The sequence below is a fragment of the Leptosomus discolor genome, chromosome 17 (assembly GCF_034619465.1).
Source record: "Leptosomus discolor isolate bLepDis1 chromosome 17, bLepDis1.hap2, whole genome shotgun sequence".
Lineage (NCBI taxonomy): Eukaryota > Metazoa > Chordata > Aves > Leptosomiformes > Leptosomidae > Leptosomus > Leptosomus discolor.
The window spans coordinates 15908737-15921987 of NC_141407.1; the positions used below are offsets into that span (position 1 = coordinate 15908737).

Here is a 13251-nt window from a genome sequence, read left to right on the forward strand (position 1 = left end):
AAGGAGCGGCATTTTCCTCCTTACTGTACCAGGCTCCAGACTTTCACTATTTCTGATGGGGTCCAGCAAAACCCCACTGAGCTCTCAGCCCTGGGTTACAGCTGAACATGGGGTTTGCTGCTGCAGTCCCACTGAATCTGCCAGGACTGGGTTTCCTGGGTTTCTGCTAGAAAACTACATACAGTGTCTCACCGTGAAATCATAGAGCAGTTTGGGTCAGAAGGGACCTCTAAAGGTCATCTAGTCCAGCCCCCCTGCAGGGAGCAGGGACATCTTTAGCCAGATCAGGTTGCTCAGAGCCCCGTCCAACCTGACCTCGAATGTTTCCAGGGATGGGGCTGCTACCACCTCTCTGGGCAGCCTGGGCCAGTGTTTCACCGAACACCGAAGCTCCATCTGAAACGCGCTTTGTTTGCAGGTTAGTGTTCAAAACTGGGAGTGAGGAACTTTGCATGGCCATGGGAGCCACCACGAGAAAAAAAACTTGGCAGCCACGAACCCTGGGTTACGACTCATGCAAGGGAAGCATCCTTCAGCTAAGTGATCTGCAAAGGAGTTTACTGCCCCTCCACCTCCTGTCACTATGAGCTGCTTCAGAAATTCATCGTACTTTAAATGATTCACTCAAGTATCTATTCAGTCCCAGTTCATAGATTGCAGAGCCTTTATTACACAGCCATATATTTAGCACTGGAATAGTTCTCAGCAGTGGTAACAGCCCTGTCATCTAAGGAATAAAACAAAGAGCCATTATTCATCAGAAGGGAGACACAGTCTTTATTGTCTGAAGCCATGGCAGAGTTTTTATATCAGCCTATCTATTCTTTCAGGCTGTCACACAACTCAGTTTTAAGCTGTTTCACTGGCAGCCCTGGAAGCCCAAACACTTCTGTGGTTTCTCACCGCTAACTTCCCAGCTACTGTTGTTTTAAACTGACAGCAGGACTGATCCTGAGCACACCGAGTATGGCCAACGACTTCGGAGCAGCCAAGTTAACCTTTCCGGAAAAGCTGGAGGTAGATGTCAGTTTCTGGCAAGGTCAGGAACAAAAGCCATGCAGGGTTGTTTACAGACATGAGGAGGCACGGCTACAAGGAGCAATGGGTGAACGTGCATCTAGGGCACTGTGTATATCCAGAAGATCTGGGTTTGGGCTCTGGTCTGACGGCAGAGCACGGTGTGGACGGTAGGACCCGAGAACACAGAGGGCTGGGCGTGCCGGCTGTCCCCGCCTCGCGCTGGTGTGGCTCCTGCCGCCCTCCCGTACACTGTCATGTTTTGCTTGGTGGGTGTAAGTCCAGCATGAAGCTGGAGGAACCAGCCTGGGTCTCTGGATCTAGACGCTTGGGGATTAGTACCTTGAGATGTACGCAGCACCAGCCATGCTCCACCCTGCCTGGCATCTGGCTGACTTTCTCTGCATCTCTGGGGAGAGCAGGTCAGATTTTGGGCCAGAAGACCTTTGCTAACATGCGCTTCTGTGGTGCAAATGAGCCCATTGAAAGCAAACTGAAGCAGCGCCATTCACAGAACCAACCACCATCACTTCTCCTCAGGCTTCTGAGAGCATTTGAGAATCTGCCTGCTCAGCACACGGGCAGGATAAAGAGCAGGCAGCACAGATACCTCTGAGAAGGTGTCGTGCAGGGGCTCTCGCCAGCTGTTTGCACAGCAAGGCAGACCCATCCTTCCCTTGAATGTCTCCTCTCAGAATAATGAGATGGGAAACTTGAACACCCAGAATCCTAAAAAGTGGCAGACATTTGAGAAAGAATTGCCCTTTCCCAGCTTTGTAATTTGTTTTAAGACTGGTAATCACATCTCCAAACCCCCATGCTCACTTTTCTCCACATGCTCGGAAAGCAAAGGGCACATAACAGACTGTGAACTCCCATCACATTTCTCCCAACACCCGCTTTCCTCCCTGCCGAACAGCCAGCAATCTCCCAGGCTAATTAGCCAAACTGTATTCTGCACATATTTAGCATTTCTGAGTAATTAGGATAATCAGATTTCTCCCCTAATTCTGTACATATACAATATAAGCAGGTGTATTGCCTTTCCCACAATGATATCACAAAAAGTGCGTTGTCTGCCAGAGCTGGGGATGCCAGCCGCCTGTCAGAGCCCATTCTCATCTCACACAGGGAAATCTGCTGCTCACGGATTACCAGTAGCCATGGGAAATCAGGAACTGGGTTTGATTTGGCTAAGTAGCCAGCAGCTCAGATACTTGTGCAAGCTATCTAAATGCACGGCCTTCAGATCTAGCCAGAGATCTGGATGTTCTCTTCACTGTCCTCCAGGGAAGAGCTGCAGGAGAAACTCTTCTGCACTGCAGTTGAACAGGAGGTGTTTGGCCCAGAACCTCAAAGGTGTTTTGGGTTCTGGGGAGGTGCAATAGTCTGCCCAAGACTCAGGACTCAACTCTTGGTCATTCTCCGCAGGGTTAATCAGCCGATGGACCTAGACCTTATCTCTGTGAACCTGATAGCTGGTAAACCCATACTTGTGGTCTCTGCTGCTTTCAAGCCCTCTAAACGAAGGTCAAAGCCAGTCAGGCCAGACCAGCTCTTTCTTGTCCTGGTGAGGTGGGTCTTTGGAGGAGTTCTTCCTCCAGTCAGCCGCATTCAACAATCTCTTCTCAGGGAAGCATAACATTTTTTTTTAAGTTTCCATGACTACATCCTGGCCCTTGGAGGATCTGGATGTGGTGCTGCCACCAAAGTGGGACTATTTCCCTCTAAATGGAGTATCAAGGGTCCAGCAGCTCTGAAAGGAGGAAAGGATACTCCCAAGCCCCACAGCATGGAGTTAGGCACTCCTGAGTACCTGGACCATAGCAGTAATACGGAGCAAAGACCCTGCCACATACCCTCCACAAAAAGACCATCTATCTGCTGAGCTTCACGTAGGGGAAGAGTTTGCTTGTAGACCTCGGAGTACAGCCCAACATACTGCCAACACAAAGAAGCCACTTCTAATGTGCAGGGCAATGCTCTTAGTAGTACTGTCGAATAATGTCCACACCTCCTAAACATGAAGAAGTCCAAGTAAGGCCAGGATTTAGATTTCTCCTGATCTCCAGGTAGTTTAACCGTCCTGGTACTGAGATTGAGCTCTGGTTACTACAGAGGTAATTTTCAAGTGGAGCTGAAGACAGACAGTGACAAACTGTTAATTGTGGTGAGGCTGTTTATCTGTGATGGATGAACACACCATACAGAGCACTCCATGCAAGGTTACACTCAATATTTTATAAGTTCTGTGTGGGTAATAAAATGCTCCATCCCCTTCTTTAGTGTCCTCTATCTCACCTCCCCTGTTCAGATGAAACGGTGCTTACAGATGAACGATCTCCAGAGAATAGTGCTTGGAAAATATAATTCAGAACCAGGCACTTTAATGGGTCCAAGGCTGTTGTCAGGGTCACCACAGACACAGGACAGGTCTCTGTTCCCCAGAAAGGGGTCACAGGAGGCATCTGCCCAGGCTTTGGATATTCACTGTACCTCCATGTTCATCTAAGCACCAGGATTCATTTTTTATGAATTTACGTGGCTCTTGAGGAGAAGTGTAACCCAACTATCCTCAGCAATACTCAACTCTGGTTCTTTCCTATCTTTGACCAGGTGACTGGGTGCCCAGGTGCTCACTAGTGAAGGACAGAGTCTGTCCTGTCTCGTTATGACCTACCTTCCTTAGGGCAGCGATGTCCCAGGTCGCTCGGGGATGGCGCAATGACAGGGAAAGAGACTTGGAGAACTGTACTGAGAAAACAGATCCTGTGGCAGAGCAGTGCCCTCCTAAACCTGGGAGACCGAGCTCACGGGCAGCTCTGCGGGGCGTGGGGTGGAGCGAGCCGGGATGAGGAGCCCTGGCTCACGCTGCTCCAGGCACCTCATCTCCAGGGATCTCATCGGTGGGATCCTCAGCTGCGTTCTTGTCACCTCAGAGGGCAGCGCAACGGGGAGCGAGCCTGCGTGGTGAGGGGCTGCCCCAAAGCGCAGAAAGGCTGGATCCCACACGTAGCCCTCCTGCCCCATCGCTGTGCGGCGAGGCTGCTTGCTGCCGTAACGGGGTGGCGACTTGTGCTGCCACTCTTCTGAGAATCAGGGCCTGGGTGGACATCTGTGTGCTTGCACCATTGGTGCAGAAAAAAATACGATGATGGTCCTGGTTTTCTAGTGTTTTGAGCATTGGATGAAAAAACTGGAGGGGGGGGAAAAAAAAGAAAAAGGAGGGAAGAAAGCAGATATTTTGCTGGCCTGAGAGAGCCTGGGGAGCAGGTGGGAAGCTGCCTGCAGGGCTGGCCAGTCGCTGAAAGGTGGCAAAGGAAGCTGGCACAGCAACTCCTGACGTCTGCCTTCTCCAAGCAGTTGACGATGACAAGCTGTTGCCTTGATTCCCACAGTATATTTTCATTAAGCTGTGGCAGATGGCAGCAGAGGTCACCGCTTCCACACCATCATCCTTTCAGCCGAAAGGTGTCAGGGAATCTGACATCTCAATTACTAAACCTAGATTCACCCAAACAACATCCAGGAGGACGGGGGAAGGGGGATCAGAAAAGCTGCTCTCCTCATTTCCATGAATCCTCACCTTTGAGAGCAAATCTGGGCCGTGCGCTTCCCTGATAAACAACATATTTGTGTCTAACGTCCTGACACAGAAGCAGCTGTGCTGAGAACAAGCCACAGACACCAGGAAAATGGCAATTAAGTCCTTGTGGAAATGAGACCAAAAAGCATCCCTTGGAAAAGACAGTTGATGTTAATGAGCCACAGCGAAGTCAAGGGAGGAGCTATTGATCTTGCCCCAGCAGAGAACTGCTCACTCCTCTCTAGTCTGTGAAACCTCAGAACATAAAGCAAAACAAAACTTCTGTTCTTCACTTCACAAGGACTTTCAGATGTAGGCCCAGGGCTCAGCTAAGCCAGGGAGAAGCCAGAGCAACGTCACCATTGACTTCCCTGGGTTCAGCGTGAGACACGAACCCGACACGCTGGTGAGCAGCAGCACTTTTGTTGAAACCCCATCTCAGAGATTTCTGCCAGATATTTCAACCATTTCAGGTTTTCCCATCCCCACTATTAATACCTACTTCCCTATTATTACTTCGCTACTATTATTTCTCTACTTTTTACTACTATTAAACCTCTCTTTTGTAATCCCTACTATTATCCCTGGCAGGAGGTTGATAAAATAAGATTCTGACCCTTATCAAAGCTCAATAACCAAGCGAAGCAGAATTCATTTAGTCTTATTCTGAAATCTCATGAACTTTAAGGTAATATTATGATTCTGGAACGATTACAAAACATCTCAGCTTGGCAATTCTGCAGGGCGTTCATACAGTGAGTTTCCTTCCACAACAAAAATACCAAAACCCACTGGCCTACGAGCAGATGACTCGACTCAGCCAGGCGCTACCCTGCAGCAACACCCAAGCCTGTGCTTCCTCTTTGACAACTTTTCCCCTTAAACCCCAACACGAGCTGGCTTTGGGGGAGACACAATGACGTCAGAGATATTTGGAAGATCAGAACTTCCAGAACGCACAACTCCAAAGAAATAAACCTACAACAAACCAACTTCTTTTTAGTGAGACTTTTCCACTTTTTTACAGAAGCTTGAAAACACACTTCTGAAAAGTTCAAATATTTGGGGTTTGGCACAGTAAACCCCCCCGTTGCTTTTAGCAAACATTGCTAAATGCCAGAGTATTTTCTTCTTTTTTTTTTTTTTTTTTTCCCCGAGGAATGTCTCCTCGTGTTCTGGAGATGGGGAATGGGAGAAGAATGAGCTACTTTTGAGACAAAAGTTACCACTTTGTTAGAAACTCTCTACCAAACTTAAACACAGAGACACAACCCGGGCAGGTAGGTGGGCTCATCACATCTACTGCAGCCCAGGAGGAGTGGGGACAAAGGGAACCCCACAAGCCTAAAGACATTAAATCACAAATTATCTCTGGGGTTTTTTTTGTTTATTTTAATAAGAAAGAAAGGTTCAGTTCTACTGACCTCAAACCCAATGTTTTGTTAATGGGAAAAGGGAATGCTACAGCTGGGGCACTTACTGCTGGCTAGATCATACGCATTTTCTTAAGTGCTTGAAAAGCGATGGGCTATTCCAGGGTTTTCCTGGAGGAAAAGCGATCACAATCTGGCCTTTGTTATGCAGTTTGTTCTCCAAGAGTTCCTACTTGAGGGCCTCTGGAGCAGATTCTTGGAAGAGCTCCATTTTGCACCCCAGCCAAAATGATCCGAGTTTCCGTATATTATTAGCACACAATGGAGCAACGTCAGCAACCTTAACCCCACACCGGCCAGGGGGAGAGGTTCCCCAACAGTCTCCTTCTCCTCTTGCATGGCCCTGGTGCTCCAAGAGAGGAAAAAAGGGGAGGGCAAAGGAGCAGAGAGTGGCCAGGAGAGATCAGAGAGTGGTCAGGCAAACAGACTGCGTCAGCCAAAATAAAGCCCCCGTTCTCCAAGAAGAGTTGACTTCAATACCACCCTGCCCTCAACTGCTTCTTGGCTTGGCTTTTGCCAGATTTCATTCCTGGGCTGAGCGGATTTGGTTAGAGGACACAAAGAAACGTGGTTCCTGTGAGTCATTTGCAAACTCCGCCACTGCGATGGGAAACGCGGATGTGGGCTCCCGGGCAAGGCGCGATCTGCAACGGGGCACGTCTGAAACAGATACCCCAAGCTCCTCTGCCCTGGTGCTGCTCTTGGGCTCAGACCACTGTGCTACGGCAGTACTGCCTCCAGCTGCTCAGGAAAACCAAAAAAAAAAAAAAAAGAAAAATCTCACGCAAAAATGCAACTTTTTGTCAGAAAAGCTCCACAACTCTGAAATTAAAAATGTTTGCCAGCACAGCAAGCATTTGCCAGCACATTTTTGATTTTTCGCCAAAATATTCTAGCCAAAACTTGGGAGAAAAACTCAGAATTGTCTACGGAAAGCAGATACTTCTCATGAAAATACTCATTTAGTCAAATCCCCAGGTTTCTACTGAAAGTCAGCTTCAGTGGAAAATGCTGACGAGCTCTATTATTGGCACAGCTTTAATTTTCCTTTGTCTGGAACAGACATGGAGAAGACAGCATCTGTCAAACGTAGTCTTTAGACTTACGTTATTATTTAGCCTGGAGTATTGTTCAAGGACTTCAGGAGAAGATTCAGGCCATCACCGTGCTAGGTGCTGCGCGTATACACGAAAGATAGTCCCTTCCCTAGAGGGATTACAATGCAAGCCATGGAGAAGATAAACAGCTGGGGAGAGCACAAGGTAATTTTGGAGGGGTCCCGAGCAGCGCGATGAGCAAAGGGCCACTGCGCGTCCCCTCGCACCTGCTCTTGCCTCCAACGCTTTGTGCTCAGCTGTACCGCAGCTGCGGGAGCTCAAAGCCGCCTCGGGAGATGCATCAAACTGCCCCAGCTCCGGCGGCAGCTGCGGAGGAGGGGAGAGATGGGTCCTGCCCTTCCCACCCTGCCTCCGGTTCAAAACGCCCCTGGGATGGAGAGGAGAAAGCCAAACGAGTCGTCTCTCCAGCCCCCAGACGCCGCGATCCTGCTTGCTCCTTCCCTTGGGTGGGAAGATGCTCCACCGCCCTCGCTCTCGCAGCCCGCGTGTGCCGTTCCGATCGAGCCCACCTATTTGAACTCCCGCTTCTTTTTGCCCAGGTCCTGCCCTGCCGTGCAATCCCACCTGCCTGTCTGCCACGCTCCCCTGCTGCCCTCACCCCCTGCGTGCTCTTCGTCGCGTTATGCCTCGCTCGAACTGACACGGCCGCTCTAGTTACGGGAGAGTAGTTAGAGAAGGATCCGTGCTGGTTTCAAATAGTTTCCAGAACTGGTCACCCCCTTCTGTAAGAGATTAAAAAGGCATCGCTGAGAAGGGAGTGAGGGAGAAAGAGAGCACGAGAAAATAAATAAATAAAGGTATATAGTTACTTTTGGTTAGTCTGAATATGCAGTCCCATCCCAGGGCGCCTTGTTCTGTGCTCGTTTGAAGTATTAGTCACTTTTTCCATTAGAAGCTCTTATTCTAGGGGGATTTATAATGTATCTGTAAAATTGTCTCCAGGCTTTGCTTGGCATCTGAGCTCTCAATCCATGGACAGAATGTAAAGAAACTGGAGTTGTTTGATTTATTGGGACAGGGCACGGGGAGGGAGGGAGTTTTTCCAGGCTCGGTGGAAATAAATTCACATAGTGCCTTCAAGCGCACAATCACCTACTGCTCTAGGAAATACACCGTTTGGGTGCAATCTCACGCTGGCAGAGGGAAAAGAAGCAAATCAATGACTTTTTAATATCTCCCTGCCCGAGACTCAGCCCTCGTTTGTGGTTTCTCACCATGACCCACCCAGTCCACAGTCCTGCTGGGTGTGAGAGTCTCGGCCATACCAGTCGGGCTCAGAAATCCTGCCCTTGACAAGCCTTTTTCAACCCTAATTTCTACAAAGGACATTTCTTCACCCTCCGCAGGGGCTCTCTGACAAAGTCTTGATTTTTTTCCTGAAGTGGCCTACGCTTCATTTAAGTTTTGCTCCTGTTTCTTAATATGCAACTGCCCGAAGGCTGGGAGAGCTGAGCAAGGGCTGGCAAACTGCTGCAGGGAACATCAGCACCTGAATGGCAGAAGTGTTCGGGCAAAGCGAGCACTGGGAGGCGACAACACCCTTGGGATGCCCAAACTCCGGGCTACAAACACCCCATCACCTTGTGGACGGCCCTCCTCTGTGCCACGGCTGAGGATAAGCTCATCCGCAGGGTGGCCCTGACCCGGGAGAACGTTCACCCAAACTTTTGCTGAAGACAGGGCTGGGTCGGGAAGAAGGGGAGGATTAGGGACAGCGATACACACCGGGATCAGCGCGAGGGAGAGCCAGAACCTTCTCGCAGCCTCCCGATCGGGCAAAGCAAGAGCCTAACGTGGACGTTTCAAGGAAACAATCACCTAAAATTGGAACGTGGCAAATTATTTATTCAAACTACAGCCTTCCCTCCCCCCTTGATTAGCAAACCGCTGGGGAGTCGGCCCTGATTTTCTTCAGCCAGCCGCATACGGCTCTCCTCCTCCTCTGTCTGCGCCAGGAGCGCTCAGCCCGTGGGGGGCTGAAGATCTAGTTGGTATTCACGTGGTGTAGCAGCTCCTTGGATTCACGCGTTGTTCTGCTCTCCGACTGGATCACAAACTTTTTCGTCGGGAGCATACACTGCGATGATGGATAGGTTTGTTTTCTGCCTTTTCTTTTTCCAGGGAAACATTTAGGCTGCGGCGTGCAAACACTTCCCCGCACACTCACTCAACTACTGGCACCTAAAGCATGGCAACTCAAACTCCTAATCTGATTTTTTTTGGAGGGGAGGGGGGTTGGTTTTTGATGTTTCTGGTCATCATTTATAAAAAGCCCCAGGGAAGCCTTGAGGAACAGAAACAAGAACACGTAAAGAAACAGGGGTGTGCTGCAAAACTGAGGAAGAGGGAAATCCCGGCGCTGAAATCCTCTCCCCATCTAAGTCAGAGGCGAAGTGGATGCACTGACTCTAGAGGAGCCAGGATTTCACCCCTGGGACTTCAGTAGTGGGAGACACAGAGCTGGGCAGCACACAGGGAAGACCGTGAAGGGTTCAAAGTATCAAATGAAGCCGAGCAGAGACACGAGAGGAACAAAGGAAGTTCACGTCATTATAATTTATTGATGATCTTGGCCTGATCACTTCAGTGTTTTGTCTCAGCAGAACCCGCCCTGAGCAGCAGCGAGTCCCGCAGGTCACTGGGCTTTACCGATGTGGAAGCGATGTGACAATTTACAGACAAAGTTTGCTTAAAAAAAAAAAATTAAAAAAGCACGAGGCTGGATCTCGCCCTCACCCAAGCACTTGCTGGGAACCGGCCAGGATCTCCTGACCTCACCCTCATGGAAGCGCAGCTCCAGGAATTCCCTCGCCATAGTTCACATTTTTCCAGCTCTACCAATTCACCCAGCAAGTGCCATGGGAAATCGCTACGGCGGAGGCATCCAAACTTGCTTAAGAATGAGCCAAACTGATTCTTTTCTTCAAGGAGGAGGGTCTTAAGGAAAATAAAATGCTGGGGGTTCTTTGTCCCTGTATCTTGGATACGAGAAAACTCCCACGCTTGTCAGAAATAAGAACAGCACCAGCAGTTCATGGCTTTTTCTCTTTCTTATTCTTTTTTTTTTTTTTTCTCCCCAGTGTGTGTGTGTGTGTGCACTCTAAAGCAGGATGACATAGTGATGGGTTTAAGAGACAGTGAGTGTTGAGGTGCCAATTTCTAATGTAATACAGGGTACAGCTTCTTTCTTCTGTGATCACGGGTGAAAAATCAAAAGAAATAATCCAGGAGACTAAATACACTCCCCAGCCATTCAACTCGCTCATAAATATGCCTAGCGAGACGCTTTGTGCAAGAAAACCCCACCACCTCTATTCTGTATTTTGTTTAACTACAAGTCAAACCTTCCATCCGCATCTTCCGATTGTGCCAGGCAGAGTTACCAGGGCTGCCTTCCCACCCTCTTCCCCTGCAATTTTAGGCTGATGGTTTACATTTAAAAACTAGCAGGTTTTTCTAACGCGAGGTTCTCTCCCACCTTCATCAAGTGCCTGCTCACCGTCCCTCCGCAGCAAACACGCTGCTGTCACAGAAAGCAACTCCAAAACAAAGAGTTTTAATGAGACTCACCCCTTGGCACTAGCTCACTATTCAACAGAACTTAGCAGGAAGCCTGCCCTTTCCTGCACGCTGCTAATGCTCCAAAATAAAGCAAATTTGGAAGAAGTAAATGAAATTAAATACATAGACGCTGTCATTTCCTTTTTAAGGCTCGAGGAGCCCTGGAGCCCATTAGCTATTGACAAGAAGGGGACCCTCCAGATCCAGGCTGGACGCACAGACACTCGGGGAACAACCAGACCTTTGTTTATCAGGTTATCATGTAAGCAGATGTCATGAGGACGAGGGACCCGTGCCCATCAGGGACCACACTTTCCACACACCGGCAAGTTTATTCCTAAATAAATACATGTATATTTATAAGCACATTCTATCTAAGCACCTCATCCCGAGGAGGTTTGAAGTAATTCCTTGCAAGCCAGCACAAACCCCTCCCGTGCAGGGGAGCAGGGTGGAATGATGCAAGGGAGCAGGGTGGGATGATGCAGGGGAGCAGGGGGGGATGATGCAGGGGAGCAGGGGGGGATGATGCAGGGGAGCAGGGGGGGGATGATGCAGGGGAGCAGGGGGGGGATGATGCAGGGGAGCAGGGGGGGGATGATGCAGGGGAGCAGGGGGGGGATGCTGCAGGAGGGGAGCAGGGGGGGGATGCTGCAGGAGGGGAGCAGGGGGGGGATGCTGCAGGAGGGGAGCAGGGGGGGGATGCTGCAGGAGGGGAGCAGGGGGGGATGCTGCGGGAGGGGAGCCCTTTCTTGCAGCTGGACATGAAAGAGGCTGAAGGTACCGGTAGGTTTCGGCACGTATGAAGTTTGGTTTGGTTTGCAACATCGCCACCGAGCCCGCTGGGACTCCTTTCACGGAGTGACTTGTTTTTGTTTTTGTTTGTTTTTTCAGTTGTATTTTATAAGCACAAACTTACGAATTGAGAACTTTTTCTTCTCCCCCCCCCCCCCCCCCCCGCCCCCCCCAAGCGTTTCTCCGAGTTTTAGGCATCACTAAATTCCCTCCGCTCAGCAAACCTCAGCCTGACATCCCTCCACCTTCCTCCTCCGAGACGAAGTTAAGGAGGGACCGGAGCTTTTACCAGCCCCGGGGCAGCGGGCACCGAGTCGCTGGGGGGGGTGTGGGTGGGTGAGGGGTTGCTTTTGTTCCGAATCCCCCCCGTTTTCCACCGCCCCCACCCCGTCCCCCCTCCGGAGCGCCTCCAACTCACCAGCTGCAAAGTGCAGAGGAAGATGAGGGTGCAGCGCCCGGTGCAGCATCCCATGGTCCCCGAGCAGCGGGGGCAGGGGCAGCCCGGCTCGCCGCGGTCCCCGCCGCCTCCCCGGGGCTCGCCGCGCCCCGGCCCGCAGCTGCCGCTCGCCGCCGCCGCCGCCGGGAGCGGGGAAGGAGGGAGGTCGGTCGGTCGGTCGGTCGCGGCGGCTGCCGGAGCCCCTCCGGGAGCCGGGGAGGAGGCAAGTGGGGGCCACAGCTTAAAAGGGCAATGCTCCGCCGGCGGCTGCCGTCCCGAATGCGGGCAGGGCTGGCGGGGCGGGGGCTGGCGGCTGCCGCCGGGCTTCGCCCCTCCCGGAGCCCCGGGCAGGCGGGGAGGGGGGGGATGATGCTCCCGGCCCCCCCGGGCAGAGCCCTCCCTCCCCCGGGAGGCTGAGCCAGGCAGCGCAGCTGGGGGCAGCTCCTTCTTCTCCCCTGGAGAGGGCTGGTGGGGGGAAACCCCTGATTTTTTTTTTTTTAATTATTATTATTATTATTTTTTGATTTATTTTATTTTTTTCCCGTGATGGGACGCTTTTGGCCAGGCGGTGCTGGCTCTGCCGCTGGCCGGGGGTGCCCGGTACGGACCGGGGCAGAGGGGAGGGCGGGACAGGCAAGCTGTGTCTCTAGGACACTGAGCCTATAGGGCATCCCAGGCGATGGGAATCAGGAGCTCGTCTCCCCCTTCCACATATGCCCATCACCTTCCTCCCCGTGCAGGTGCTCACCCTAAAAGTCACAAAACCTAGAATTAACCTAAAATACAACGGTTCTTCCCGTAAAATTTGTCAGCAGGAGTGCACATGGAAGACAAACTCAGAAAGGGGGATAAGACAAGGAATTCTTTGCAATGCACACTCGTGGATATTTTTTAAGTATATACCCAGGCTGGTGACTGAATCTCAGCTGACTAGCGGCAGAGGGATGTAGGGGAGCATCTCTCTCCTTCCGAGGAGAGCTTCTACCTGAGCACCATCCATGAACCACCCACCATACCCTGCATCTGTAGAAAAGCAAGTCAGTCTGCTTCAATTGCGAACAGTAGAGCAAAGCCACACAACCACCTCCTTTACGTGGCCAAGTCCTTCACATTGCCTCCTCTCCAGAAGGAGAAGCAGGGTCCAGAAGACATGGGAACATGTCAGCCCTCCCTGCTGTACCCGTTTCTGGTCGGTCTGAGGAGCGGGTCCCACACCATGCACTGTGACTTGTTGCTGAGCTCCACACGACAGGATAAGAAGCTTTGGGAGAGACTCGTCTGATGACGATGTCGTCTCTTTGCAAC

The 13251-nt window shown here is 51.1% G+C and overlaps 1 protein-coding gene across 1 annotated transcript in view; it reads right to left on the minus strand.

The window, feature by feature from the left end:
* NKAIN4 (sodium/potassium transporting ATPase interacting 4) overlaps positions 1-11982 on the minus strand; it is a 50731-nt gene extending 38749 nt beyond the window's left edge. Inside the window, exon 1 of the mRNA XM_086474662.1 lies at positions 11929-11982. Within this exon, the coding sequence (XP_086330788.1) occupies positions 11929-11982 (54 nt within the window). The remainder of the gene's footprint in view (positions 1-11928) is intronic.
* Between the last annotated feature and the right edge of the window lie 1269 nt (positions 11983-13251).